The sequence below is a fragment of the Misgurnus anguillicaudatus genome, unplaced genomic scaffold (genome assembly GCF_027580225.2).
Source record: "Misgurnus anguillicaudatus unplaced genomic scaffold, ASM2758022v2 HiC_scaffold_27, whole genome shotgun sequence".
Taxonomy (NCBI): domain Eukaryota; kingdom Metazoa; phylum Chordata; class Actinopteri; order Cypriniformes; family Cobitidae; genus Misgurnus; species Misgurnus anguillicaudatus.
Genome location: NW_027395277.1, coordinates 1,564,620 through 1,590,393, shown reverse-complemented (window position 1 = coordinate 1,590,393; position 25,774 = coordinate 1,564,620). Strand labels below are relative to the sequence as shown.

The 25,774-nt window shown below is 37.0% G+C and overlaps 2 protein-coding genes and 1 long non-coding RNA gene across 14 annotated transcripts in view; 1 reads left to right on the top strand and 2 right to left on the bottom strand.

The window, feature by feature from the left end:
- LOC129433868 (beta-1,4 N-acetylgalactosaminyltransferase 2-like) overlaps positions 1-25,774 on the bottom strand; it is a 70,566-nt gene that overhangs the window by 39,737 nt on the left and 5,055 nt on the right. The window contains exons 6-7 of the mRNA XM_073864679.1: positions 25,412-25,595; positions 25,186-25,272 (exon numbers count right to left, since the gene is read on the bottom strand). Of these exons, the coding sequence (XP_073720780.1) occupies positions 25,186-25,272; positions 25,412-25,595 (271 nt within the window). The remainder of the gene's footprint in view (positions 1-25,185; positions 25,273-25,411; positions 25,596-25,774) is intronic.
- LOC141362500 (uncharacterized) lies at positions 563-20,856 on the bottom strand. 12 transcript variants are annotated; one of them, XM_073864667.1, is made up of 20 exons: positions 19,952-20,827; positions 18,168-19,914; positions 17,791-17,817; positions 13,073-15,071; positions 12,771-12,842; positions 9,993-10,067; positions 9,814-9,900; positions 9,624-9,698; positions 9,445-9,531; positions 9,255-9,329; positions 9,079-9,162; positions 7,321-7,395; positions 7,142-7,228; positions 6,952-7,026; positions 5,232-5,318; positions 5,042-5,116; positions 4,860-4,949; positions 1,393-1,473; positions 1,170-1,247; positions 563-937 (listed from the first exon to the last, which is right to left on the bottom strand). In XM_073864667.1, exons 2-20 carry the CDS (start codon positions 18,252-18,254, stop codon positions 702-704), a joined length of 3,552 nt encoding a protein of 1,183 aa, XP_073720768.1. In that variant the 5' UTR covers positions 18,255-19,914; positions 19,952-20,827; the 3' UTR covers positions 563-701. The 12 variants fall into 12 exon arrangements, with proteins under 12 accessions (XP_073720768.1, XP_073720779.1, XP_073720767.1 ...); XM_073864678.1 differs by having other exon boundaries at positions 14,981-15,071; positions 18,168-20,856; XM_073864666.1 differs by having other exon boundaries at positions 18,168-20,827.
- On the top strand, positions 1,191-4,781 carry LOC141362501 (uncharacterized). The gene is made up of 2 exons (XR_012368280.1): positions 1,191-1,520; positions 1,637-4,781. It is a non-coding gene; the product is annotated as an uncharacterized lncRNA (long non-coding RNA).

The window sequence follows — 25,774 nt, the reverse complement described above, 5'->3', positions numbered from 1 at the left end:
TTTCTCAAATTCGAGAAAATTCTACACCTTTAACGTAACCTCTGAAACACATGCATGCAAACACACACACACACACACACACACACACACACACACATTCCTGTACAACTACCAAAATGAGGACCGGGTAAATTAACCTGCAGTATGAGGACCACCATTTCTGCTTTAATTTGAGATAAACAAATGTTATATTCTAACACTAGGGGTGCCCATAAGCCTAGTTATCACCTCAGATTCTTAGTAAAACAAAGGGAAAGAAAAAGTTTTTTACCAGCAGAGCGAGGACATTTTCATGGGGGCGCTATTGAGTTCATTTGTCAATGTATTGTTTGAACTACATTGATTTAGCTTTCAACCATCTTTGCCATTTTATGTTTCATCATGCAAGCCACATACTGGGATTTTTAAAAAACTAAATATGTTTGTTATTATAATCTGACTACAGTACTAAAATGCAAAGAGTTTCCAGTGCAATTATTAATTATACTAAAGGAACCAAATTTTAGCAATATATATACCCACCATCCCGCAATTTCCAAAAAGCTGCAAGAGAGATACCATCTGCAGTAACCAGATGAACATTTATTTTGTTCACAATTTCAGAAAACAGTAAACGTTACAACAAAATGTTAAAACCAAAAAAAAAAAGGAAAAGTGAGAAACAGAGAAAGAGAGATTGAGATGAAGACCACATTTAGCCTTTAAAATTTTAGTTTTCTTGAAGCAGATCTCCGATTTAGAGTTACAATTGTGTTGTACACAAAATTCTTCACATCCTTCCAAGATCGTTCATTTAGGGCTTCTTCTTCCTCTATGCACTTCATGCATGGCAGTTTTCCAGGAACTCTGCGCTCGGCTATAAACTTGGCCAAGTGTTTGTGTACTGCACTCCTCTCTGCCTCACTCCATGGTCTCTTCACATTTACCTTGGCCGACACTACAAATGACAATGTAGATTTTGTAACATTAAATCATAAACCATTTACATTTATACTTTTGGCAAAAGCTTTTATCCAAAGTAACTTGCACTGCATTTAACATGTACATTATTTGCATTCCCTGGTAATCAAACCCACAATCTTTAGTGTTGCTAAGTTACATGAACAACTAAAAGTATCAATTAAATAAAGTTTTTTTTTAAACTGCAACTGCTTGCTCACAGGCCGTACCTTTGGCACTTTTGGTCTGTCGTCCTATTTTTTTATTTGGTGTGTTTTTTTTCAGCAGGTTTGCTCCTGAACACTCATCTGTAGCAGAAACGCATGAGAAGCTATTAGTAAAAACATTAGGTATTGTTAACCCTGTGTACTAAAGTGTAAACAGTAAAATGTGACATCAAGCCTTCATGAAACACTATCACACTACTTAAAACAAGATTAAAACATTACTTACCATCTACATCTGATTCTGAACTACCATCTTCACGGCATGACTTAAGTCGCTTTTCAAGGAAGGAGAGATCAGCACCTCCATCTAAAAAACAAAGTCACACATAAACCTGTGCCTGTAACAGGAGTATGGTACAGTCATGCATTACAAGATTTGTTGAGCCACAAACTTTTAGACAGTATATAGTGTAAGGGTGGTTGAATACTGTACTGTCTCTGTTGGAATTATAAAATTTTTTGCAATCTAGATGGAAATTGTAAGAGTCGGTTTACATCAACAGTGTAAAATCCACCTATGGAAAAGGACTTACCAATAACTAAGCACCCACCCACCAGATGACCTGTATGATGCGAAATCAAACAGCTGCCCACACGACCGTCGGTTTCTTTTGAAACGTTTTTACAGCAAGGTAAAGTTCAATTTCATTCCATTTCATAATTGTTTTATGTAATTGATTTTTGTCTTCATACTAGAAGTGTTCGAATTGTTATAGTTGCCATTTAAAATACATAACTGTGAATGTGTGTAGATAAATTCTCAGTCTGCGAAAAAAGGGCCAAGATGAGATGATCTTTGATCAAAACCACAAATCAGTATGTGTGGGTTAGCAGCTAGCATATTTTACTGTTTTGTATATTTAACTCATGAAAACCTGCCTTTCAAGACATGCTTGTTGTTTAAAGTATCTCTTTAGATCAGGTCCAAGATTGTGGCATTTAAAAAACATTTTACTTCACTTCATGGATTCCAGATGCCTTTGCAATAAAGTATTTTTCTGTGTGTACCTTAACCTTATTTTTTTAAATATAAAGTTTATCTACATTTGTGTTTACAGAAATCATGTACCACAGTGTTGACACTAAAGAAGTGGACGTTGTGCCTGCAGTCTGAGTAAAAATATATGTGAGTTTAATACATAGATGGTAAATAACTGTGTATAATAAATGTGTATATAATTATGTGTGTGAGCAGTCTGCTCTCCAATCACTCACGATCGGTCCGTGCAGCGTGCATGATGTCAAACACACCTCTGTTACCTGGGGTCATTTAGGATGCGATGACGCGCAACTGTATGCATTTGTGCTGCACATGTCCAATTGTTATTGAGGCTGTTTACCCCTGGTATTAAGATGCATTTTGCCTGTTCAGATCACAAGTGAACAATGCTATAGACAAGTGTAAACGAGGTCTAAAACTTTTTAACCTCGTCAACTTTTGACCACATTAAGTAGTTTAAAACACATTCGACCGGATTGCTTTGTGGGGCAGATGCTCATGTGGTTGAATGTGCTTGAGCAGCCACAAAAGACTGTTGACTCTCCGCCTATTGATCTAATGTATTGAGCACAATGTTTTTACATAGGATCTGACTTCTAGAGCGTACACACAATATACAGCACTATCTTAAGGCTTTCATTGATAAAAATTAAGTGGCTGCTGTCCGCCTCTTTCATTTGTTTTAATTTCCGAGCATGTGAAAGTTGTGTGAGCTTATTTCATTAATTTTTCTGTTTACTAATAATATAAGCAGCAGACTCTAACATAATATTAGTTCACATCAATTTAAACCTGTCATTTTTCCCACTCGCGTTTAAACGAAAGCAGAGGGACTTGCCCACAGTTTCCACAGACCATCCCCTCAAAGCAATCAGGACAGAAGCGGTCGAATGTGGACAAAAGAGATCAATTAAAATACCAGGTGTGAACTTGATGTGTCTCTCTCGTCCACCAAAACGCATCTTAATACCAGATGTAAACAGCCCCTTACCATGACACGAAGCTTGGCATTCAGAAGCGAGTGCCTCACCCCCGAATCAAAGTAAACCCTACCCGAGACAACCTCTGCAAAGTGCACCAAGTTACGCTTATGCGTACCACACTCTGGTACAATTCGAAGCAATCACACCAGCAAAACGAACTGTACTTTGGGCTCAAACGTACCTTGGTACGATATGGTTCACATAATGCGAGTACACCCTAACTCTGCCAAACATACCAGAGTACAATGATGGTCCTCCCACACTCATGATGGTCCCCCCATACATGTTTTATGATCCGGAAACAAGTATGTTTATGTCATTGTGATGTAAATTGTTTTTGAAGGTCAGAAGATATGCATCCTGTCTCAGCAAAGCCAGTGCAATGAAGTTCACGGTAATTGTTAAGTTTGTAGTTTATTAGACGTGTTTGATTTCATGTGGCGTTGCGCAGATCGAGAGTAAAACTCAAGCTTTCTGTCATAGTGTTTAGCAACTGAAAATATACTAAAGTTATACTTAAGCTAAAATTATACTTGGCCTCTAAATGCACACAATAGTGAGTAAAATCTAAAAATGAATTAGACAATGGCTAATATTAGACAATACTTAGTTACCCAGAGTGAAGATTTTGACTTGTATCCGAGTGATGTACTTGCATTGTAGAAGGTTGCTAGCCGTGATATTTTATGAAGATGTCAAAGGGAATGACAGGCACTTTTGGTAAAAGGTAAATGCATAGACAAATAAGTTTGGTTAAAAATATACCATTAGTTTTGAGCACGTTTTGTGAATGTTTTTTACTTCAGTCTCTGTTTGTTTAATGGTCTGATTAGTTGCTAAATTGAACCATTGAACAAATACCTTGTCGAAAATAACAAATGTTTTGGTTTCCTAGGTAATCTACGTGTTGTTTAATTTGCTTGTTATATTAATTAACTACTTTAAAAAGGACTTTGTTGTTATTTATTCTTAGCAGGGTTTACCAGAAGTTACATGTGTTCCACAAAAGCCGTTTATGTTGTTACTGCTGAAACCATCTACATGATCTAGGGATGCCACTAACGACTTTTTATAACGACTAATCTATCGATTATTCTAAACAAATAATTTACCACAAAAAAAAAATCAACAAACTTTTAATCAAACATCCCTAAACCTTAATGTTCTTTTAACGTGGGATACTCTTTTTATATTGTATATAAATACTATTTATTATGTGATTTATATATATTTTTTTCACGTTCTGGAAAGGGAAGCACACTCAATGTGACGCATATAAATTTACCTGCTAACATCAATTGATCCACAACAAGTAAAATGTATTATTCTTGCAACTGTATTTGAAGAACTCATGCAAAGCAGAAATACAAAGATTTAAGCTGCGGTCACACTGGACTTATGTGAGACCAGTTCATCAGATCTTTGGCTTCATTAATTTATGCTTTTTAGTAAAGAGAAAGGTCACTCCATAACATAACGCTTTTCTGCTGGTCACATATCTCAATGTGTTATACCCCTGTCTGCCTTGTTGCCCTGATTATTGGATTGTTTACCCGTGTATGACCTTCTGCCTGTTTACTTGGACTTATGTTTGTGGATTGCCCTGATATTAAACTGCATTTGGATCCTCAACCCTTTGTGTCTCTGAGCAGTTTGTTACAGATTTAAATGTCTGTTGTATTGTGTTTACTTAAAAAATAATCAACTTACCCTTTGCTTCCCCACTCTTGGTCTGTCGTCGTTGTCGTCTGTTCTTATTAGGTGTGGGGTTTTTCTTCAGGTTTGCTCCTGAACAATCATCTGTAGCAGAAATGCATGAGAAGCTATTAGTAAAAACATTAGGTATTGTTAACTCTCGTGGTACATGTCTTCAAGATTCAAACATTACTTACCATCTACATCTAAACCATCAGCTTCATGGCATGATTGACGTGTCTTTTCAGGGGATGAGAGATCAAAACCTTCATCTAAAAAACAAAAAGTGTAACTGTGAGCTTCATACATTATAACAGGATCAGGTGTTTTATTAACTGAGCTTGACACAAAACAGAGATTTGAATCATGTCATAAAAAATAACTTACACTTTGTTTCCCCACTCTTGGTCTGTCGTCGTCGTCTTTTCTTATTTGGTGTGGGGTTTTTCTTCAGGTTTGCTCCTGAACAATCATCTGTAGCAGAAATGCATGAGAAGCTATTAGTAAAAACTAGGGGTCGACCGATATATCGCCGAGGCCGATAAATCGGCCGATATTTGGACATTTCTTATTATCGGCATCGGCCGATAAATCTTTCCATTTGGCCGATAAATTCTCCGCTTTGGTCACGTTAGCGCATTAGCATTTTGTTCCTTAGGAAGACGAATACACTCGACCCCACAGCGCCGGTTGGTGCATGACGTCAATGCACTGCGAGAGCAATCTGCTTCATATGCTTTCAAAACACTCCCGCAGATCCCCGTGCCTCACGCCGACTGGCTTTTGCTGCGCCGCCCGACGTCAAATACATAGCTAGTCTGCCACAGTGAAATAACCAACCATCATTTCCTTATAAAAATGATGTTGTGTTGTGTATAAAACTCCGGCATGCAGCAAAGTCTCACTTAAAATGTTCCGTGAGCTGTCATATCCGCAGCTCGGCGGTAACAACAACTTGGGACACAAATAGATTTAAAACATACTGAAATTTTTTTTACCTACCAAACAGTGACAAATTCCGCGACCGGCTCTTCCTCAGATATGCGCGTTGTTGTCAGTAACTTATAAAAAAGACGCTGTTTCCCTCCGCAATAACCAGCGCCACCGAAGCCCAGCATGAAAGTTGGGCGTGCACGCAGGTGTGTGTTAGGAGGACGAGACGCACGTTGTATGGTAAATACATAACTTGCTAATATGTTTGCATTTCTATATATTTTTCTTCATTATCCACCGCATTTAACTGTGCATGATACCTAATGTGTGCACCGGATTGTACATTGTCATGTTTAAGTTTGTTTTGTTTTGATGCTAAGCTACCTGTCGCTAAATAAGCAAATACTGTTATAACGTAGGCTGTGCATTTTGTCGTGTTGTTTTTACAAAGACAAAACGGAAAAACAGAGATAAATCTTTTGGTAACACTTTGCAATAAGGTTCAATAGTTAACATTAGTTAATGTATTAACTAACATGAACAAACCATGAGCAATACATTTGTTACAGTATTTATTAATCTTTGTTAATGTTAGTTAATAGAAATAAAGCATTGTTTGTTCATGTTAGTTCACAGTGCATTCATTAATGTTAACAAGATTTTAATAAAGTATTGGTAATGGCTGAATTTAACATTAAAAATATTAATAAATGCTGTATAAGTGCAGTTCATTATTAGTTAATGTTAACCAATGTAGTTAACTAATGAACCTTGTAAAGTGTAACCAATCTTTTTTGTTTAGTAATATATTTTTAACTTTAGGAAAGTAAAAACAACCTCTTACTAAGTAAAGTACTATTATATTTTTTGCATATTTTTTTTAATAAATCTTTAATTTCTGTATGTTTAAGTTAAACACATAAATTGCACTAATTGTTTATACATATTATGCTTAATAAATGTTAATTTACTTTCATTAATTGTTGGTATGCTTTTTATTTACTTTAATTTCATTTCTTATATCGGCGTTATATCGGCCAATCGGCCACATTGCTTGCTTCATATCGGCATCGGCATCGGCCATCAAAAAACCCATATCGGTCGACCTCTAGTAAAAACATTAGGTATTGTTAACTCTCGTGGTACATGTCTTCAAGATTCAAACATTACTTACCATCTACATCTGAACCATCAGCTTCACGGCATGGTTGACGTGTCTTTTCAGGGGATAAGAGATCAAAACCTTCATCTAAAAAACAAAAAGTGTAACTGTGAGCTTCATACATTATAACAGGATCAGGTGTTTTATTAACTGAGCTTGACACAAAACAGAGATTTGAATCATGTCATAAAAAATAACTTACACTTTGTTTCCCCACTCTTGGTCTGTCGTTGTCGTCTGTTCTTATTAGGTGTGGGGGTTTTCTTCAGGTTTGCTCCTGAACAATCATCTGTAGCAGAAATGCATGAGAAGCTATTAGTAAAAACATTAAGTATTGTTAACTCTCGTGGTACATGTCTTCAAGATTCAAACATTACTTACCATCTACATCTGAACCATCAGCTTCATGGCATGATTTAAGTCTCTTTTCAGGGGAGGAGAGATCAGAACCTCCATCTAAAAAACAAAAAGTGTAACTGTGAGCTTGATAGTTTATAAAACACCTGATCCTGTTATAATGTGACCTTCACACAAAACAGAGATTTGAATCCTCAGGGCGCGAAAGTGTGACCAATTCAGCCCTGGTCCGAAGACGGCATTAGGTAATGAGCCTCTTACAATCGAGTCAAAGCACCAATGTCGCGTGCGCCCAATTTATAGAAAAAAGCCAGGAGTCAGGACCACTGTTTTCTTCATAATCTTACTTCCCTGCCAGACTGGCTGTCTTAAATAGAGAAATAAATTCATTCATTGATTTGCATTGTTGATTCATTAATAAATAATTCCCCCCCAAGGGTTTAATTTATGCGCAAAAAGCATTACAATGAATAGGACATGATGATTATGTCTTTCTTTGGTGAAAAACTAATAAAATAAATAAGACTACATGAAATGTGTTTCACTTAAATAATTAGAAAATTTACAAAACGAATTCAAAAGTAGCCTATAGCCAATATGAGTTTACTTTTTGTGTGACGCGCTCCAAAACCAATGCAGCACAAAAAACTTTTTTTTACCCATTTAAAAAGCACAATGTTTTGTTATTATTGTGAGTGTAACTTTACAAAAATAAATGAACACCATTACAGTTTTGAATGTTGTTTTACTTTTATTTATATGACCATAATTTAAGGTAATGCAAGATGCAAGCTCATCACGCGTATCATGCGATCACCGGCCGGGTTTATGCAGGGCAGCAATAAAGAGATATTAAACTTTAAACATTTAAAATTCTACTTTAGGGTTTTTTTGGACATCCCTTTGGAATCACTGCCATCATATCATCAATTTATCAGGCAATTATAAATATAAGCGCAGCGCTTATGAGTGTTCAAACACTGCTGAACCCTCAGCTGTCAATCTGCCGACCCTCACAAAGTTTTACATTAAATGATAGTATATTTGTCCAATCATTGCCCTGTGCTTATTTCTGTCAATGTTCTGCATGAAGATCTTTAAAAGTTTCTACTTCTTACTTCACGATTGCGGTGCGGCCGGTCGCAGTCTTTATGTCAAATGGGCGGGTATGAAATAAATTGATGCTGATGTCGGATAACGGGTCAAGTGTTATTTTAATCGCGCAGATGCGGGTTATCAAACAGGACTGTGCATGACTCGTATAAGGAAAATGGAATGGCAACATGAAAATTATAAAATAGCCTACATGTTTATATTCTGTATTAAACCACCATGGGCCCTAAACTAGCGGTGTTAAAGGGACAGTTCACCCAAAAATGAAAATTCTGTCATCATTAACTCTCTCTCATTTTGTTACAAACCTGCAAAATGTCTTTGTTCTGATGAACACCAAGCAAGATATTTTGAGGAATGTTAATAACCAAACCAAGCATGAGTCCCATTCACTTCTATAGTAGGAAAAAATTATACTATGGAAGTGAATGGGGCTCATGAATGGTTTGGTTACAAACATTCCTAAAAATATTTTCATTCATGTTCACCAGAACAAAGACATTTATACAGGTTTGTAACAACATGAGAGTGAGTAAATTATGACAGAATTTTCATTTTTGGGTGAACTACAAATCCGATGCAGTCAAAAATTTGGGTGCACCTATTTTTTGTACTGGTGCACCTAAGAAAAAATGTTAGCCCTGATCATGTCATAAAAAAACAACTTACACTTTGTTTCCCCACTCTTGGTCTGTCGTGGTCTTTTCTTATTTGGTGTGGGGTTTTTCTTCAGGTTTGCTCCTGAACAATCATCTGTAGCAGAAATGCATGAGAAGCTATTAGTAAAAACATTAGGTATTGTTAACTCTCGTGGTACATGTCTTCAAGATTCAAACATTACTTACCATCTACATCTGAACCATCAGCTTCATGGCATGATTTAAGTCTCTTTTCAGGGGATGAGAGATCAAAACCTTCATCTAAAAAACAAAAAGTGTAACTGTGAGCTTCATACATTATAACAGGATCAGGTGTTTTATTAACTGAGCTTGACACAAAACAGAGATTTGAATCATGTCATAAAAAACAACTTACACTTTGTTTCCCCACTCTTGGTCTGTCGTCGTCGTCTGTTCTTATTTGGTGTGGGGTTTTTCTTCAGGTTTGCTCCTGAACAATCATCTGTAGCAGAAATGCATGAGAAGCTATTAGTAAAAACATTAGGTATTGTTAACTCTCGTGGTACATGTCTTCAAGATTCAAACATTACTTACCATCTACATCTGAACCATCAGCTTCACGGCATGGTTGACGTGTCTTTTCAGGGGATAAGAGATCAAAACCTTCATCTAAAAAACAAAAAGTGTAACTGTGAGCTTCATACATTATAACAGGATCAGGTGTTTTATTAACTGAGCTTGACACAAAACAGAGATTTGAATCATGTCATAAAAAATAACTTACACTTTGTTTCCCCACTCTTGGTCTGTCGTCGTCGTCTGTTCTTATTTGGTGTGGGGTTTTTCTTCAGGTTTGCTCCTGAACAATCATCTGTAGCAGAAATGCATGAGAAGCTATTAGTAAAAACATTAGGTATTGTTAACTCTCGTGGTACATGTCTTCAAGATTCAAACATTACTTACCATCTACATCTGAACCATCAGCTTCATGGCATGATTGACGTGTCTTTTCAGGGGAGGAGAGATCAGAACCTCCATCTAAAAAACAAAAAGTCCTTTGCCTATAAACTCTTTACTGAGATAATTAAGTTTCAGGTGCTTCTAACACCATGTCCTAACTACATGCACCACGGCGACATCCGATAAAAGTTACGTTTTCCATGATAATCAGAGTTTTGTCCTAACCAACCACAACGTGATACCACAATTACTCTATTTTAGAAACGGTCTGACATGTCATGGCTGACAGCTCCACCTATACAGAGATCTTATTTAATGAAAGCTATGCGCATTATGAATATTATGTCTCTCCTCTTTCATGTTTGTAGATGTTTGATTCAAAAGCAGAAATAAATAACAAATCCCTAAAGTTGCACAGGGGAAAGCACCAAGAAGCATAGGAATGTGTCTGTGTATTAGGGGTGGCACGGTTCATGAAAAAAATCCGAACCGTTCGGTTCGCTTGTCTCGGTTCGGAGCGCGTGTGTGTCGTACGGTTCAACGGTTCATGGCATGCGCAATGTATGTAGCCTCGTGCCCTGTATGTGACCTCAGATAGCGTGTTCCCCTTTCGCGAATAGCGCGAAAGAAGAGGTGACTGGTGTGGAGAGTGAGTGGTGCCGGTCATGTTACGTGTAGAAATGGCAAGAGGGAGAGAAAAAGAAGTCTGCCCGCAGTTGGAGGATGCGCCAGCGTCGTATAAGTTTGGTGTGTGGAAACAGTTTTTATTTCATGTTACCTATGATGACAGCGGAAATAAAACAATAGCTACAGCCACACGCGACAGCCTTCTCTCCGACCATTTATCTAATCTGAGGTAATGAACACTGTTTTACGTCTTTTCGTATTCAGCGCTATTTTTAGCCTTTCGTTGATAAAACAAAAGCGGCTGATTTCCGCGTAGTTTCATTTTGCTAGCGTGTGAAAGTTGCGCGATCTTATTTCATAAACTGCCCCTTAAAGTAATCAGGACAGAAATGGTCAAAAGTGGACAAAAGAGACGGATTTAAATATTACAGGTGTAAACGTTATGTTTCTCTCTCGTTCACATATTCTCTCTGCATTATTTAAGCAGCCTCTCAGTGATAAATCTTAAAGCTACACTGAAGTTGGCATTTTGATAAATGCAAGTTATCTTTGTGTGCTAAAAATGCACACAAAGTTCATGTAGATGGCAATACACATTCTCTTTTTTGCCAAATAAATGAAAAGCATGTTGAAATCATCAATGTCTTCCCTCTCGCTGTGTCAAAATCTCGCCTGGCTTTCCTCAGGGATGTTCCCAATAATGTGCTTAAAGTCAAATTCAGTTTGTGCATAATTACATGATATAACTTTTTTTAATACTGTATCCTAAATTATGGATAATTAATACATTAATAAGATAATAAATTTCTGGAGTGTTAAAAAAAACAAGAACCGTACTTAACCGAGAACCGTGACCATAAAACCGTGATACGAACCGAACCGAGGGTTTTGTGAACCGTGCCACCCCTACTGTGTATGTGTGCATGCTCTTCAGCTGCAGTGTGATAGGGCAGCGCACAAACAGAGCAAACTGTTATGATGTGGCACGCCCCTGTTTTAGCCCGATTTATAGTCGTGCATAGGTTCTACACCGTAGCTACGGTGTAGGCTATCCGTAGCCTGTCGCGCACCTCACAAAAATTTTAACAGCGCGTCAGATCTACGCAGACCGCAAGCGTTGTGATTGGTCCACCAGAACCCCTCGCGTCAGGTAAAAAAAACTGCGTCATAGGTATTTGCGTTTGTGACGGCGAAAACAAGATGAGCCAAGTTGAGGAGTGATTTAACTCAAACTGCATCAAACGTCGCTGTTTATTTACTTCCACCATTGCTGGTCTTCTCAAATTATACACAACAAGTTGCAGTTTCTTATTCGTTTGTGGGTTAACTTGCTAAGCTTCTCCTTCTTTGACGTTTGCGCTGCTGCTGTGGTGACACGCATGGTTACTGCATACCAGCGGTCTGTGCGTGTGTTTGCATGACGACGCAAAAGTATAAATGAAAACCTACGCACCTACGCACGACTATAACGAGCCCTTTAGTCCTGTTCAGTATGGACAGACAAACTGCCTGTCGCTGGAATCATATCGCTTCGCATGTAGTTAGGACACGGCCTTAGTTAGGGTGACCATACACTGTAAAAAAATTCCGTAGAAATTTCAATGTTATTGCAGCTGGGTTGCCGGTAATTTACCGTAGATTTAGATTTATGTTATTTACTGGCAAGAGTTTGTTCAAAGTTATATAAATTTTAAATATTAACAAGTCTTTATCTTTACAGAATAAAACTATACAATAACAGCCTCATGCAAAGCATTCTGGGAACCAGAAATCATCATCAACCTTTTTCTGTTTTTTGCTTCAGGTTTTGTTTCCCAGAATGTTTTGCTTGATGCAGTTTTTTTTTAGTTTTACTCTATAAAGACAAAGACTTGTAAATGGTTAATGTTCATTTTACTTTGAACAAAATGTTGCCAGTAAAAAACATAAATTTAAATCTACGGTAAGTTACCAGCAACCCAGCTGCAATTTCTACGGAATTTTTTTACAGTGTATGTGCTATTTTCCCAGGATGTGTTCTCGATGACGTGTGCGGTCGACAAATTATACTTTCGGAAGATGCACCCGAAAATCATGGCCAAGACACGTCCCGGGAAAATGGCACGTATGGTCCCCTAGTGTTAGTGCCAAAAAAATTGAAATTTAAAAACTTACCCTCAGCCAGCTTTACTCTCTTTTTCTTTGTTCTCGGTGAGACACCCACAGAATTCAGTGTGGGACCTTCACCTGTAACAGATAACAACATTAAAATTTTATAGAAATATACTTTTACATGGACTTCTTCTAAATTAAAATAATTACATTGGTAGTATACAGTAAATGATAAATCTGCTATCAGTTGTCCAATAAAGTCAATGATTAGCTCTTAAAAATTACCCTAGTGGGTAAACCACAGGCAGTTAAAAGATGTGTGTCTACACAATAAAAATGCATTGGAGATAAAACTGCAAACGTACCACAGGCCGGTGCAAGTGTATTAAGGTTCTTCCCCCTTAAAGTCTGAGTGCCTTGCTCCATTGCAAACAGAAGCTTACTTATTTTGGCAATTTGAAATGTTTTGTCAGTTTGCCTATAAAAGTCACGGTGAACTCTGATATCATGCCCCATGAACCTTGCAACTTGCTCCAGTTCTTGTTCACTAAGGTCCAAGAGTTGGCAAAGTGTGGCAACTTGTTTTCTTAATTTAGTTGACCTCAAGAGTTCAGGGTTTTCTGCTTTGCTTTTTTTTGCATATTTCCGCAGACAGTCACATCCGCGTATGTTTGTCATCACACCGGGTCTTGCAAAGAGATAGGGATTTTCAGCAGGTACACCAGCTTCCACTCGCTTTTGAACCAACAAATCAATTGATGCCTTCATTCTCTTTGTCAAGAAAACTGGAACTTTCTTTCCTCGTTTTCCTCTGATTTCTATGCGGGTTAATAACTTGCTGAGCTGCTTTTCCAATGGTGACAAGGTTTTATAAATGTCCTCGTTTATGGCACTTGTGCTTGCTTTCATGTAAACGTCAAGAGTAAGGCGTGATGCTTCCCCTTCACGCCGCTTGTTGAAGATAATGACCTGTGCTAGAACGGACTCGTTTAATGTTTTGTATGCATGTAAATCCATTTGTTCTGTCAATTCCTTTCTTGCTTCATCTTCTACCATCCTGAGATGGTCTCTTAAAGCAATCACATTTTTTGTGAGGGGGATGTCATCATCTTTATTCCATCTTTTTTCTTGTATGGTTTGGTGAGCTGTGACAGAAACACTGTTTCTCCAGTTTTTCTCCAGAAGTTCCAAAAACTTTTTAGCTTTCTTTTCTGCAAGATCATCTTCATTCATTAGAGTCTGTCCTATTAGGACCTCCACAGCCCCTTTAAGACAGAATCCAATTTTGACTGCTGTTGAAGGTTTTCCAAACTCATTTTTGCCTGGACTAAACTGAGTTAGACACTTGGCAACACTGACAACAAGCTGATATTTTGATGGCACACACAAATCTTCAAGATAATTGACAGTCTTGTCCATGTCCTTAGCCACTAACATGAATCGGCCAAGCTCTCTCATTCTTTGTGCAATGTACTGGTGCCTGGACTTCACTCGACCATGTTTTGCGTACAGTGATTCACCATAGTTGCAAATTAAACTATCACTCCTGATATGAAACGAAACATCATCTTGTCTCATTTGGTTAATGATGCTCTGACAGCCATCTGAGGAAGCTGCAATAGGAAGCAGGGATGCGGCGCGACTTTGTATTCTACTTCGTCTATTCTTTGTTTTTTCATCGGTCACACAAGATTTTCTTGTTCTGCATGATGATTGATGTCTCCAAAGGTCTTTTCTCTTAAACATTCCAAAACAGTATGGGCAAGGCAAATAATCCTTAACCGAGGCTTTATCAGATGGCTGCTTCCACGTCACTATTTGTCCTCTGCCTTTTTCCAGAACTTTGGAATTATGTTTAAAGTCTCCTTTGTTGCGGAGCTGTTCTAAAAGACTTTTTCTTTGTTTTGATCCTAATGAAAAGCTGAAGGCATATGCCACATCTTTGACATCCATGTGTTTTCTCTCTAAATGTCTTGAAATCTTTAACTGAGATTTCCCACAGTAGAGGCAATAATGTCTTTTGTCCCAAGCTCTTTTCTTGTCTTCCCGCCTTGTGCAAATTTTTAGGGTCACATTTAATTTGGATGTATCTGTCTTTTTTATCTTGTGTAGTTTATGGTGTTTTTTTACATACGTTCTTGTGTTTTCAGTTTTTTTGATGGCACTGTCGCTAGAATTTGTGTCGGAACATTCAAGTATTTCACTGGACATCATTGGTTTCTTCCACGATGAACCTTTGTCTGGGCTCAAATCACTGGACGATGAACTCTGACCTGGTTTGTAATCTGGGTCTAGTCCTGCACAACTGGATAACTCTGATTCTGATGAATCACTATCCTCCTGCTCCTCAGAAATAGCATCCAGCTACAAATTAAAAGTATTATTATTATTATTATTATTATAAGCAAAAAAGCAGAGAGTTGGCTCCTAGTTATATCTATTATATAAATCATTTAAAATCCTTCACATTAATACATGAACTTTTAATGGTATAATCCTTATGATCAGAATGTCAAATTGAAATCGCAGGGTTCATGAGTTGAAAGCAATTGCTTACAATTTAATCGTAAAATGAATTTAAAGTACGTTTAAAAAAAGAGGAAAAAACTGGCAACACTTTATAATAAGAATATATTTCTTAACAATTAGTTAATGCATTAGATAGCAAGAACTAACAATGAACAATATTTCTACAGCATATATTAATCTTTGTTCATGTTAATTTCAGCATTTGTTAATGCATTTATAAAATCAAGCGTTATAACTTTTAACATTAATTAATGCATGTTTAATTTGTTGATGTTAGTTACTGCATTTACTAATGTTTACTAATACAACCTTATTGTAAAGTGTTACTTACTAAGATTTGTATAATTTGAATGTCATGTAACCATTATGCAATACTACAGTACATCATAAAACCGAGAATTCATGCGACAGACATCACTTCGCCCAAGAAGCAGTGCTTCACCTTCTGAGAATATAGTTCCCACTATGTATACTGTTAAAAGATGGCTTATATGACTTTGTTATTTGTACACGGTGTGATTTGTATAGTCACAACACATAAATAGGAAAATGTTGGCATTATTTTGTCACTTATTTGGAGCAGTATGCTAGCTGGAGCCATTCACTTCCAGTCTTTGTGCTAAACTAAGCTAGCAGGGGCATGCGTCAGACAGAGTTACAGCATGCACGGAGATGAAAAAGGTATGGACTTATTTAACTCTGGGGGATACGGTGAATAAGCTAAATTCCCAAAATGTGGGCGTGTTCCTTTAAAAACGTGTCTTTACGGGATCTTTGCTGTATCTGTGTGAATGCAAACACAGATTCCGAGAAGTCATTGACAGTGTGAATGAAGATCAAACAATTCCAGACAAAACCAGGATGCGTTTTCTGTAATATCTGTGTAAAAAAGGGCTGAATAAACTTAAATACGGAAGAAAAATTAATGTTTTTAAAACATGCAAATGAGACATTAAAATATTTACTGGAAAATCACAGGGAAATTCTCAAGTAAATAATTTAGGTCAAAGGTGTTCAGCTGACAAAAAAGTCTGAAAACCAGTGGTGGCCGGTGACTTATTTTTCGAGGCCAAATGATGTGAAGCTCGTCACAACATGTATGTAACCTGTTATGTGTGTGGTTCATCATTTTAAAAATATGTGTTCGGCACATCATGTAAACTGTGCATCACGTCATGTCAAAATATGAGCCTGCTGCAGATGCTTCAAAGGGGTTTATGATAAGAGAGACGCTCACATTTGCCAGATACTCTGTTAATCTTATGTGTAATCAAAGTTAGGGTTAAGTAGGTGTCGTACGAGTATTTTGTGAACATGAGCATCTCTTTTATCATTCGACGTGTGTGCACCAGGCACGCATTTTAAAAAGAGGCATGATGCACATGGTTCACATGACGCAACAAACAAATATTTTGACTTGACGAGCAACACACGACACTGCAAACACATTATGAATTACGCACCTCAGAAGAGAAGTCATCAGCCGCCACTGTTAAAAAACCCTGTGCTGTAGCTTAGAGCCAATGGAATTGTCCAGATACTTGATGTTTTATATGTGAAACATACCTAAAAACACAATTAGACTGAACCACAGTCTCTATAAATAGCAATGCTGACATTGCGGACACGTGTGTCAAAATTTTGAGGCATAAAATCTGTTTCCGCCACACGGGACTTTTACAATGCATCTCATGCAATATCCACCCCTCGCCGCATGGTTGTTGTATGTTTTTACTAAATACAACAATAAATACGTCAAGTCTGACCACCAAAAGCGTTTGATATTTTGAGCTTTCAACCCAGAGGTGTTTGTTTTTAGTTCAAAGCAACTGTTTGAAAATGTGTGACACTTTCAATCATTTCGTGTGCTTCCACTAAACTCTGGACACTAATGAAAGCTAGGTGGACATGAAATTATATATATGTATGTATGTATGTATGTATGTATGTATGTATGTATGTATGTATGTATGTATGTATGTATATGTATGCATATAAATAAAAATTATATATATATATATATATATATATATATATATATATATATATATATATATATATATATATATATATATATATATATATATATATATATATTCATATGTATGCATTTATATGTATGCATATAAATAAAAATTATAATATATTATATATAGGCTATATTGTGTCACCATTGGAAGCAGTGACATGAGCGACCCCCGCAACTCCTTCTCGTACTTTTGAGTGACTGACAGCTCTCTGTGCAAACACTTCAAAGTCACAACCAGATTCATCGAAACAAATAACGCAATTTGACGCGAGGTACAGAGGGGCGATTTAAATCCGATAAAGCATTACGTTATCCTCGCCGAGCGCAGCTCGTGGTTGCTAAGAAACACGCCACGGGAGCGCGCTTTGGAAGAAAGAAGCGCTTTGATCCGGGTTTAGCACGTGTTTTAAAACGTGACACGCGAACGGCCACGGAACGCTGTAATGTAACATTACGAAATACACATTTCCTCCTTACATTAAATGACAAATGGAACTTTTTAAAAGATTTTGAAAAAGCACATACCTGTGTTGAACGCTCTCCCATTGTTTCCTGGACACCAAGATTGAAAATGTATATCAGCATAACACATATTAAACATATCAAAATGTACAGACTGCACAAATACAACCAAATGAATGCATCCTAATTCAACTTAATCTATGATCACATGACTCTTAAAGTGAGGCCTACAGGCTGTACTGATGTTACAATCTATGGTCTTAAGTTCTGATTCAATCTTAAAACATTAAACAAGGGTTAAAACATTGAGATGTTTTACAAAAACGACAGTTAGTCTGTGAATTGATATGCATTATGCTTTCTGGACAATTAAGACAATTAAAACAAAAACATGCATTTAAATAAATATGAAGATAAATAATAATGTTAGAAACACTTACCTGACGAAGAAAAGTTTGTTCAAAACGGCTTGCGCATTTATTGTGATGCTGTCTAAGTCTCTCCAATCTTCTCTGAAATCGCTCCATCAACCATGAGTTATAAACAAACGCTGATGAGCAGTGCAGTGAAATGGGGGATGGGGAAACAGTGTAGCAGTGTAGCGCTGGTCTGAGGAGTGGGGGTTGGGCGACGCAAACACGTGCAGTGTAGCGCTGGTCTGAGGAGTGGGGGTTGGGCGACGCAAACACGTGCAGTGTAGCGCTAGTCTGGGGCAATGGGGGATGGGCGTTGATTTTGTATCACAACAATATTGTCACAGTGTTTCACATGGAAGAATCTTGACTTTTTCAACATTAATAAGATCTTAACCTACGTCAGATTTAACCATTCATTTAAATATAACTGTAGTGAAAAATATATGATATTTTAACACTGTATTCATTTTGTTAAAGGCCTGCATTAAAACTTTTATTAAAGTAAATTTACAAAAGCAGTACCATTAAGCATTATATGCAAAAATTTAGTGATTATAATACAGTATGTAAATGATGCATTGATTAAACAATTCTTTATATTGGAATTATATGAGAAAATGAAGACTAAACTAAACTTCGATTAAATTAGTATGTCTACACTGTATTTAATGTACTTAACTGGCTCACAGAGGTACAGTGTTATTCGTTTGTGAGCTGAAGTTATATGGATGTACATTTACTTTAATGTGTGGCTACAAACAGTTGTGTAGTGCAAGGTATATACAGAGTATACCCACTTTATTAGATGGCATGGGGTAAACCCACTTTTAAATTTCAAATATTAATGAATAATATTAATTTCATAATGATCCTTATGCTGAGAAGTCAAGCAGCTGTAGTTAAGCGACAATACTGATTCCATTTTGGAGTTAACCAAATATGCAAGACTAATCAAACATGTCACTGTTTATAACACAGGGCATTCAACCTTAGTTTGGCCACTATGTACTGTGTCTTAAGAACTAGTCTAATCAACTAGGGCTAATCAGTACATTTTGGATTGAAATGAGATCAGTCTTGACCAGTTTTGAAGAAAATAGATTACTAACTTGTATGACTAGTCTAAACAGTTTATGCAGTCGACCACAGGACATACTGTGTGAGTGACTGGAAGATAGCATTGTGCTATCAGCCCTATAACTAATTTAGTTATAAATTGCTAACGGTAGCCGAATAGCAATGAAATCACGATGCCCCTCTCCATTCAAATTGCCATCCAAAGTCACACCTCTTTCAAAACACATGAACACGCACAGATCAGACGGTCACATCTCATGTCTCGTTCACCAGTGAGAAAACTTTGCAGTACAAAGTGAATAACATTACCAAAATAACCAACATAAACAACTGTTTTACATCAGAATTAAAGAACACTTTCGGCTGTGTAGACATAGTAACATAACTATATCGTTATGCTAATCCATAAACGAACACAAATTTCAGAAGCAACACAATGTTTCATCAAAGTAGAATATCTGAATCCATCTCAATACAAACATATCGTGTACCTGTCTTACCAAAATAAACTTTTAGACCCTTTGCCTCCTGCAGCTGTTTGCATCTCGTGGTAAAGCAAGTTGCCGATGTTCATTTGTGTTTTTGCTCTTTGCTGAGCCAGACAGTTTTTGCTGTTGTTGTTATAAAAGATTTATTTCGTTGTGTGGCTCCTGTGCAGGTTGTCAATTCAGCAGAAAAGTTTGTCATTATCCCTCTGTTTACAGACAGGAGATGAGCGCACGTGAACACACCGATGATGTATGGTGTCTGCGTGAACAAGCTGCGCAGTGACATTCAAATTATGCTTACGGATGAGGGACAAAAAAGACAACATCCGTTCGAACCGAGATCTATGATTGGTTTAAAATTTTTTGGTCCTACGCCTTTCACAGATGACAGAAATTTCAACAAATACATTCAAACAACTTAACATAGTGATTGCTATCAGGATGTGAGGAAACTTTTAATCAGCATAACTAAAAGTGTTTCTGGATCAAATCAGATACCCTGCCTTTAACCAAATAGCTGTCTCCCTCCAAGTGACCATGTCTGTGTGGCCAGGTAATACAACATCTGACTTCAGTAAAACTCCATCAACCTCCAAAATAGACAGCATAACACTAGTGATGACAATAGAATAAATTATATGAAAAATAATAAAGTATACCTGGAAAATGTACAGTCACCTCCATAAGTATTGAAACAGAAGCAGGTTTTGTGTTATTTAAGCTGTTTACCAAAATTTATTCCAGTTAAAGTCATATAGTAAATATAGGCTTAAAGTGCACACATCCAGTTTGGATGAATGGTTTAGGCAGTTTAAAATGTGAGAGTAAAATAAGATCATCCACCACTGTTATCCTATATAGGTGTACAGGATTTTTATGTTGCTATGCTCACCATTGTGTTTTTTTAGTTAGAATGTTGATCTGGTCACTCTTAAGGTTCCTGCCATCTCTCTGATGGATTTGTTGTGTTTTGATGTATATCTAAAAGGGGCAGTTACATTAAATGGCTGTTATTCCCCTGCTGAAAAAAACAGCATCAAACCAGCATGGACCAGCATGGGAATTATGCTGGTCTATGCTGGTTTAGCTGGTGTTCACTAGCACAGTGGTTCTTAATGTTATTCCTGGAGGCCCACTGGCCTGCACATTTTGTATGTCTCTTTTGTCTGACAGACTCACTTCAGTTCATGGAGATCTCTTCTAATGAGCTGATGATTTGAATTAGGTGTGCTAAATAAGGGAGACATACAAAATGTGCAGGGCAGTGGGCCTCCAGGAATAACGTTAAGAACCACTGCACTAGCAAATAAGCACCAAAACACAACATATGCTGGTCTTGCTGGTATGCTGTTTTTTTTAGCAGGGTCCTTAACTATTTAGACAATCTGGATGTGAATGCCCTCTGAGTAAAGCTGAGGGTGTGCACTATAAACTATGTAACACAAAATGTGCTTCTGTTCCAATATTTATGAAGGTGACTGTATGTAAGGGTCAAAGATCACATAAAGTTGAAATTTAGTATCATAGTAGCACCAGACCCCGAGCCTAACCCTCATTTGACTTGACATTGTTCATTTAAGAGCATCTCTGTGGCTATTAGACACAGATGCATATAAAGGCCATATTCCTGCATAAAAACTAGAAAAACTCCTTATTTTAGAGACTTTGTATGACATCTTTGTATGATACTCAGGGGATGCTGCAAAACCACCATGTGAAGTTTGGGGCTGGTCAGATCTGTCTAGAACAATATATTGATGACAATACATGCACAATATAAGCACACCTGAAGTGTCGCTTATAGACCTTTCAGCTGCAATAACACAAACAAACGGATTTTGTGGCCCAAACTTAACTTCCAGTAAACGTCTGCATAGAACAGAAGTCCATCTACAGTACAGTAGATTATTTCTGATAACAAGCAAAATAAATAACCACAAAATTACTCAAATCAGAGCTAAAGTGTATCAACCATAAAACTGAGAAACAATTGCTTGGAGGAAGAAGACTGGAGAATCAATGAAATTATTAATATAAACTTTAATTACAGTAACAAAAACCAGGCAGACTTAAAGTTTATTTCCACATCCTTTTTGTTTCCTATCTGAATTTGCGGAATTGCCCATGTCCTTCACACGTGATGCCTTAGATTTAGACATTAAATAGGCTATACTGTCTACTGTCATTCTGTCAAATGTTTAGATGAAGGTTGTGATTTATTTCACCTACAGTTCAGTTTGAAGTAATCTAATACAACATTGTTTAGTCAAGAGAGACTACACGACTGTCAGCGTGTGCCACAGTAGTAGAAACAACACAAATATGGATATAAAGTCATTAACCCACTGTAACTGTACTATATATGTCTTAATACATAAAGCTGCGTTTAAGTAATAAGTATACATGCAACCAGAGGTGGGTAGGAACGGTACATTTACTTCATTACATGTACTTGAGTAAGATTTCTGAAAATATTTACTATTAGTACATTTAAAATGCCCTACTAAAAAACAGCTAAAACTAGCATAAGCTGGTAGCTGGTTTTAGCTGGTTTAAGGTGTCAGTAGCTGTTTTAAGTTGGCCCATCCAGCCTGGCAAAGCTGGTCAAGCTGGTGGGTCTGGTCTTCCAACCTGACCAGCTGTACAGCTTAACCAGCTTAAAAAATGACCAAAACACAGGTAAACCAGATAGTTCATTAGCAAAACCAGCTAACCATTAGGCCTATGTAAATTAACCATGGATTTATTGTGGTAAAAGTGTAGTAGGTTTAACTATGGTTTTTGAAATCCATGGTTGTCAAAACTTATTTTGTTGTTACCATGGTTTTACTACAGTAACCATGTTTTTTTTTTAACTCAAAGAGCTAAAACCAGCTCACCAGCTTATGCTAATTTTAGCCGTTTTTTCAGGGTTCACTTTAACTCTTACTGGAGTAAATTTAATGGACAATTTGTACTTTTACTGCGTTACTGTATTTTAAAGGCGGAGTCCACGATGTTTGAAAAACGCGTTGGAAAAGGAGACGGGCCGACTACCAAAACACACTTATAGCCAATCAAATCAAATCAAATGCCGGGTTGCGTATGTGTGGGGCGGGTCTATCAACAGAAGGTCCAGATTCTATTGGGGCAGGGGCGTGTTTGTTTAGGTGATTTCAAATATCAACATTTGGCTTTCAAACATCATGGACTCCGCCTTTAATTCATTATTGTTTCTTGGCCATTTGCTCATTAATTACTCATTTGAGTCGATTCCTTCGTGTATTGCAAATAAATGAGTCATTTGAGTCGATTCTTTATCACGAATGTATTGAACAATGGGCCAAACGTTTGAATTGATTCGCGAATCAGTTTGAATGAATTGTTCAGTACGCTGCGCAAACTGAACCGTCTGTTGCGGTTTTTTTCACTCATATAAAAAAACACGGAGAACATAAAGAGTGTTGGATGGCATGGATATGAATCTACTACATCTATTTACTAAAAGCAAACTTCACACGTGTACTATTGATGAAGACCCGGCAGTATAAGCGCGCGACCTGTTCGTCGTCAGATAAACGCGCGCACTATACTGTAACAGCACAGACTGAAGAAAATCCGTCGATGATTGACGTGTGATTTGCTGTATCTTCAAATGTAAGTGCTTCTTATTTTACACTGTCGATGTCATCAGACCACTTTGGCAGATGCTCTGAGTTTAGTTAACTTTTTTGCATAGTGAATTCGAAACTGTCGGTTTATTTAATATTGTCTGTACTTTAATATTGACTGTACATCGACATGAAGACTAACTGTTAAGAGATAATTTCACAGAAATGCTTCTCTATTGTGTGTTTGTTATTACAGTACTTGTACAGTAGTCTTTAACCTGTACTGTTTGTGAATGGTGCAATTTTTACACATATTGTGTAAATACAGTAACATAAATGTAATATTTTAAGGTCCATTTAAATTTCAGATACTGATCATGCAATCCTTGATAAAAAGTGCAATACCTAAATTCACCATGGTTTTACATTTTTAATACATCATTACTGTAGTAACACAGGTAACTGGATTTTAATAAATACACTCATAAAATATAATTTAAATAATATATATGGTTATTCTTGCAGAGGGTAATAAAAATGCATAAAATATGTAGGGTTTTGGTAAGACATTGAGATGTCACATGGAAGTTGACCTTTGACCTGAGATATAGCCAAAAATTGTTGTGTAAGATCACAAACTTCAAAATATCACTAGACATGTATCCAGATGTAATAAAACCCCCTTCATCTGTTTTTGATATCAATATATAGAGATCTAATCAGCTTTAACATTTGTGTCAGACTTAAAGAAATTCAGGCATTCCTGAGATATTGAATTCACAAGTTCAATTATGGCCAACATTTTGATTTGTTAAGTCACAGTGACCTTGACCTTTGAACTCTGCTCCTCAAATAATTTGCACCCTAAACATTTATGACAAATTTGAAGAAATTCCCTAAAAGCAGTCTTTTTAGAGCTATCGCAAGGACTATTTATAGGCGCAATATGTTGTAAATTCATAGGGGGCGATAGAGAGCAAACCGTGTGTGTATCCAAGGTAAAAAAAAAAATCGGTCCCTCTCATTTTTCCATCAATCTGAGGACCTCTTTAAAACTTAGAGAAAAGCCTATATTACAGCCATTGGAGGCCATTACAGTGAAAACATAGTGAGGACCGGCCTAAATGTCCTCACTTTGTAAAAAGGTCCTCACTCCAAAGGTTAAAAACTCACGCTGGTCCTCACAAAGATAGCCAAACAAACACACACACACACACACACACACACACACACACACACACACACACACACACACAAAGTAAAGTTGTCTAATCACAAGCCAGTACTTTCCTTTTTGCATAAATAGTGCAGCACAAGCACGAAGTTCCCTTACAGCTCGAAGTTCCCTTACTCTTCTCTTACAACATAAGTGGGAGGGTTTGGGGCGCACAGGGCTGCGCCCCAAGGACTATCTAAAACAAGCCAATTAGAGCTCAATCTCAAGTCACATGCTTTTCACAGGTTTACTGACCTACATACACACTCATTTGGGTGGCGCCCCAGACACACACAACGAAATACAGTTTTTTTAATATAAAATATAACATGATTAACAGTGAAATAGTACAACTAAATGATTTTTATTTTGTATTCATTTGCACTATATATATTTAACTTTTGGTAACATGTTAAAGTAGCTTCCTTCTTTGACCACCTTCATTGACCAGCCGCCACTTATTTTAAAATAAGTATGCCGCCTCCATCTAATATCACTTACTAGTGAGAAATAAAAACATAATAAATAATCGCTGTAATGTAAACTTAAGTCCATAAGTTATTTTCGATAAAGGAAGTCTTAGATGTTACTTCCTGAAAAACTGGACTGCACTAGTTACATAAAAGACCATTAAATATTAAGAATAACATGAAAACATGGCTTGTTCTTACCTTTCCCCGGGTCATAAAGATTAGGGACTGACTGACGTCTGATCTCAATGGGGAATATGACCTCATGGTTCTCAAAAGAGAAGTAAGCTATGAACAAGCATTTACACGTAAATTAAAACACAAATTGAATAAGAAGTGAAAGGATAAGCAACTTTTAAATATAGAAAGTTACATAATGAGTAGCCTGATGTTTAAAGTAATCCTAATAATGCTGGACGATTCTTACCGAGATCTTCAGTTTTGATGTGGAAGATGGTGCTGGTGTAGGTCACTCTGCTCAGCAGCTCATTGAGATGTTCAAGGCTGCTGGACGAGATGGTCAGATTTCCCTCATTCTGGCCAAAAACAATCTTCTTATCCTCCTTAACATCCATTACTGACAGAAGACCCTTCTGTACCCTCAGTGACACCTGAACAAGTTTGAAATCCCATGAGCTCTTTTACAAACATTCATTTATGACCCACTTAAATGACTTTGTTAAACTTACTTCACTTTTTTTAAAGTTAGTGTGTAATGTTGCTGTTTGAGCATAAACAACATGCAAAGTTACAACGCTCATGCAAAGGTGGGTATGTTTTTACAGAAATC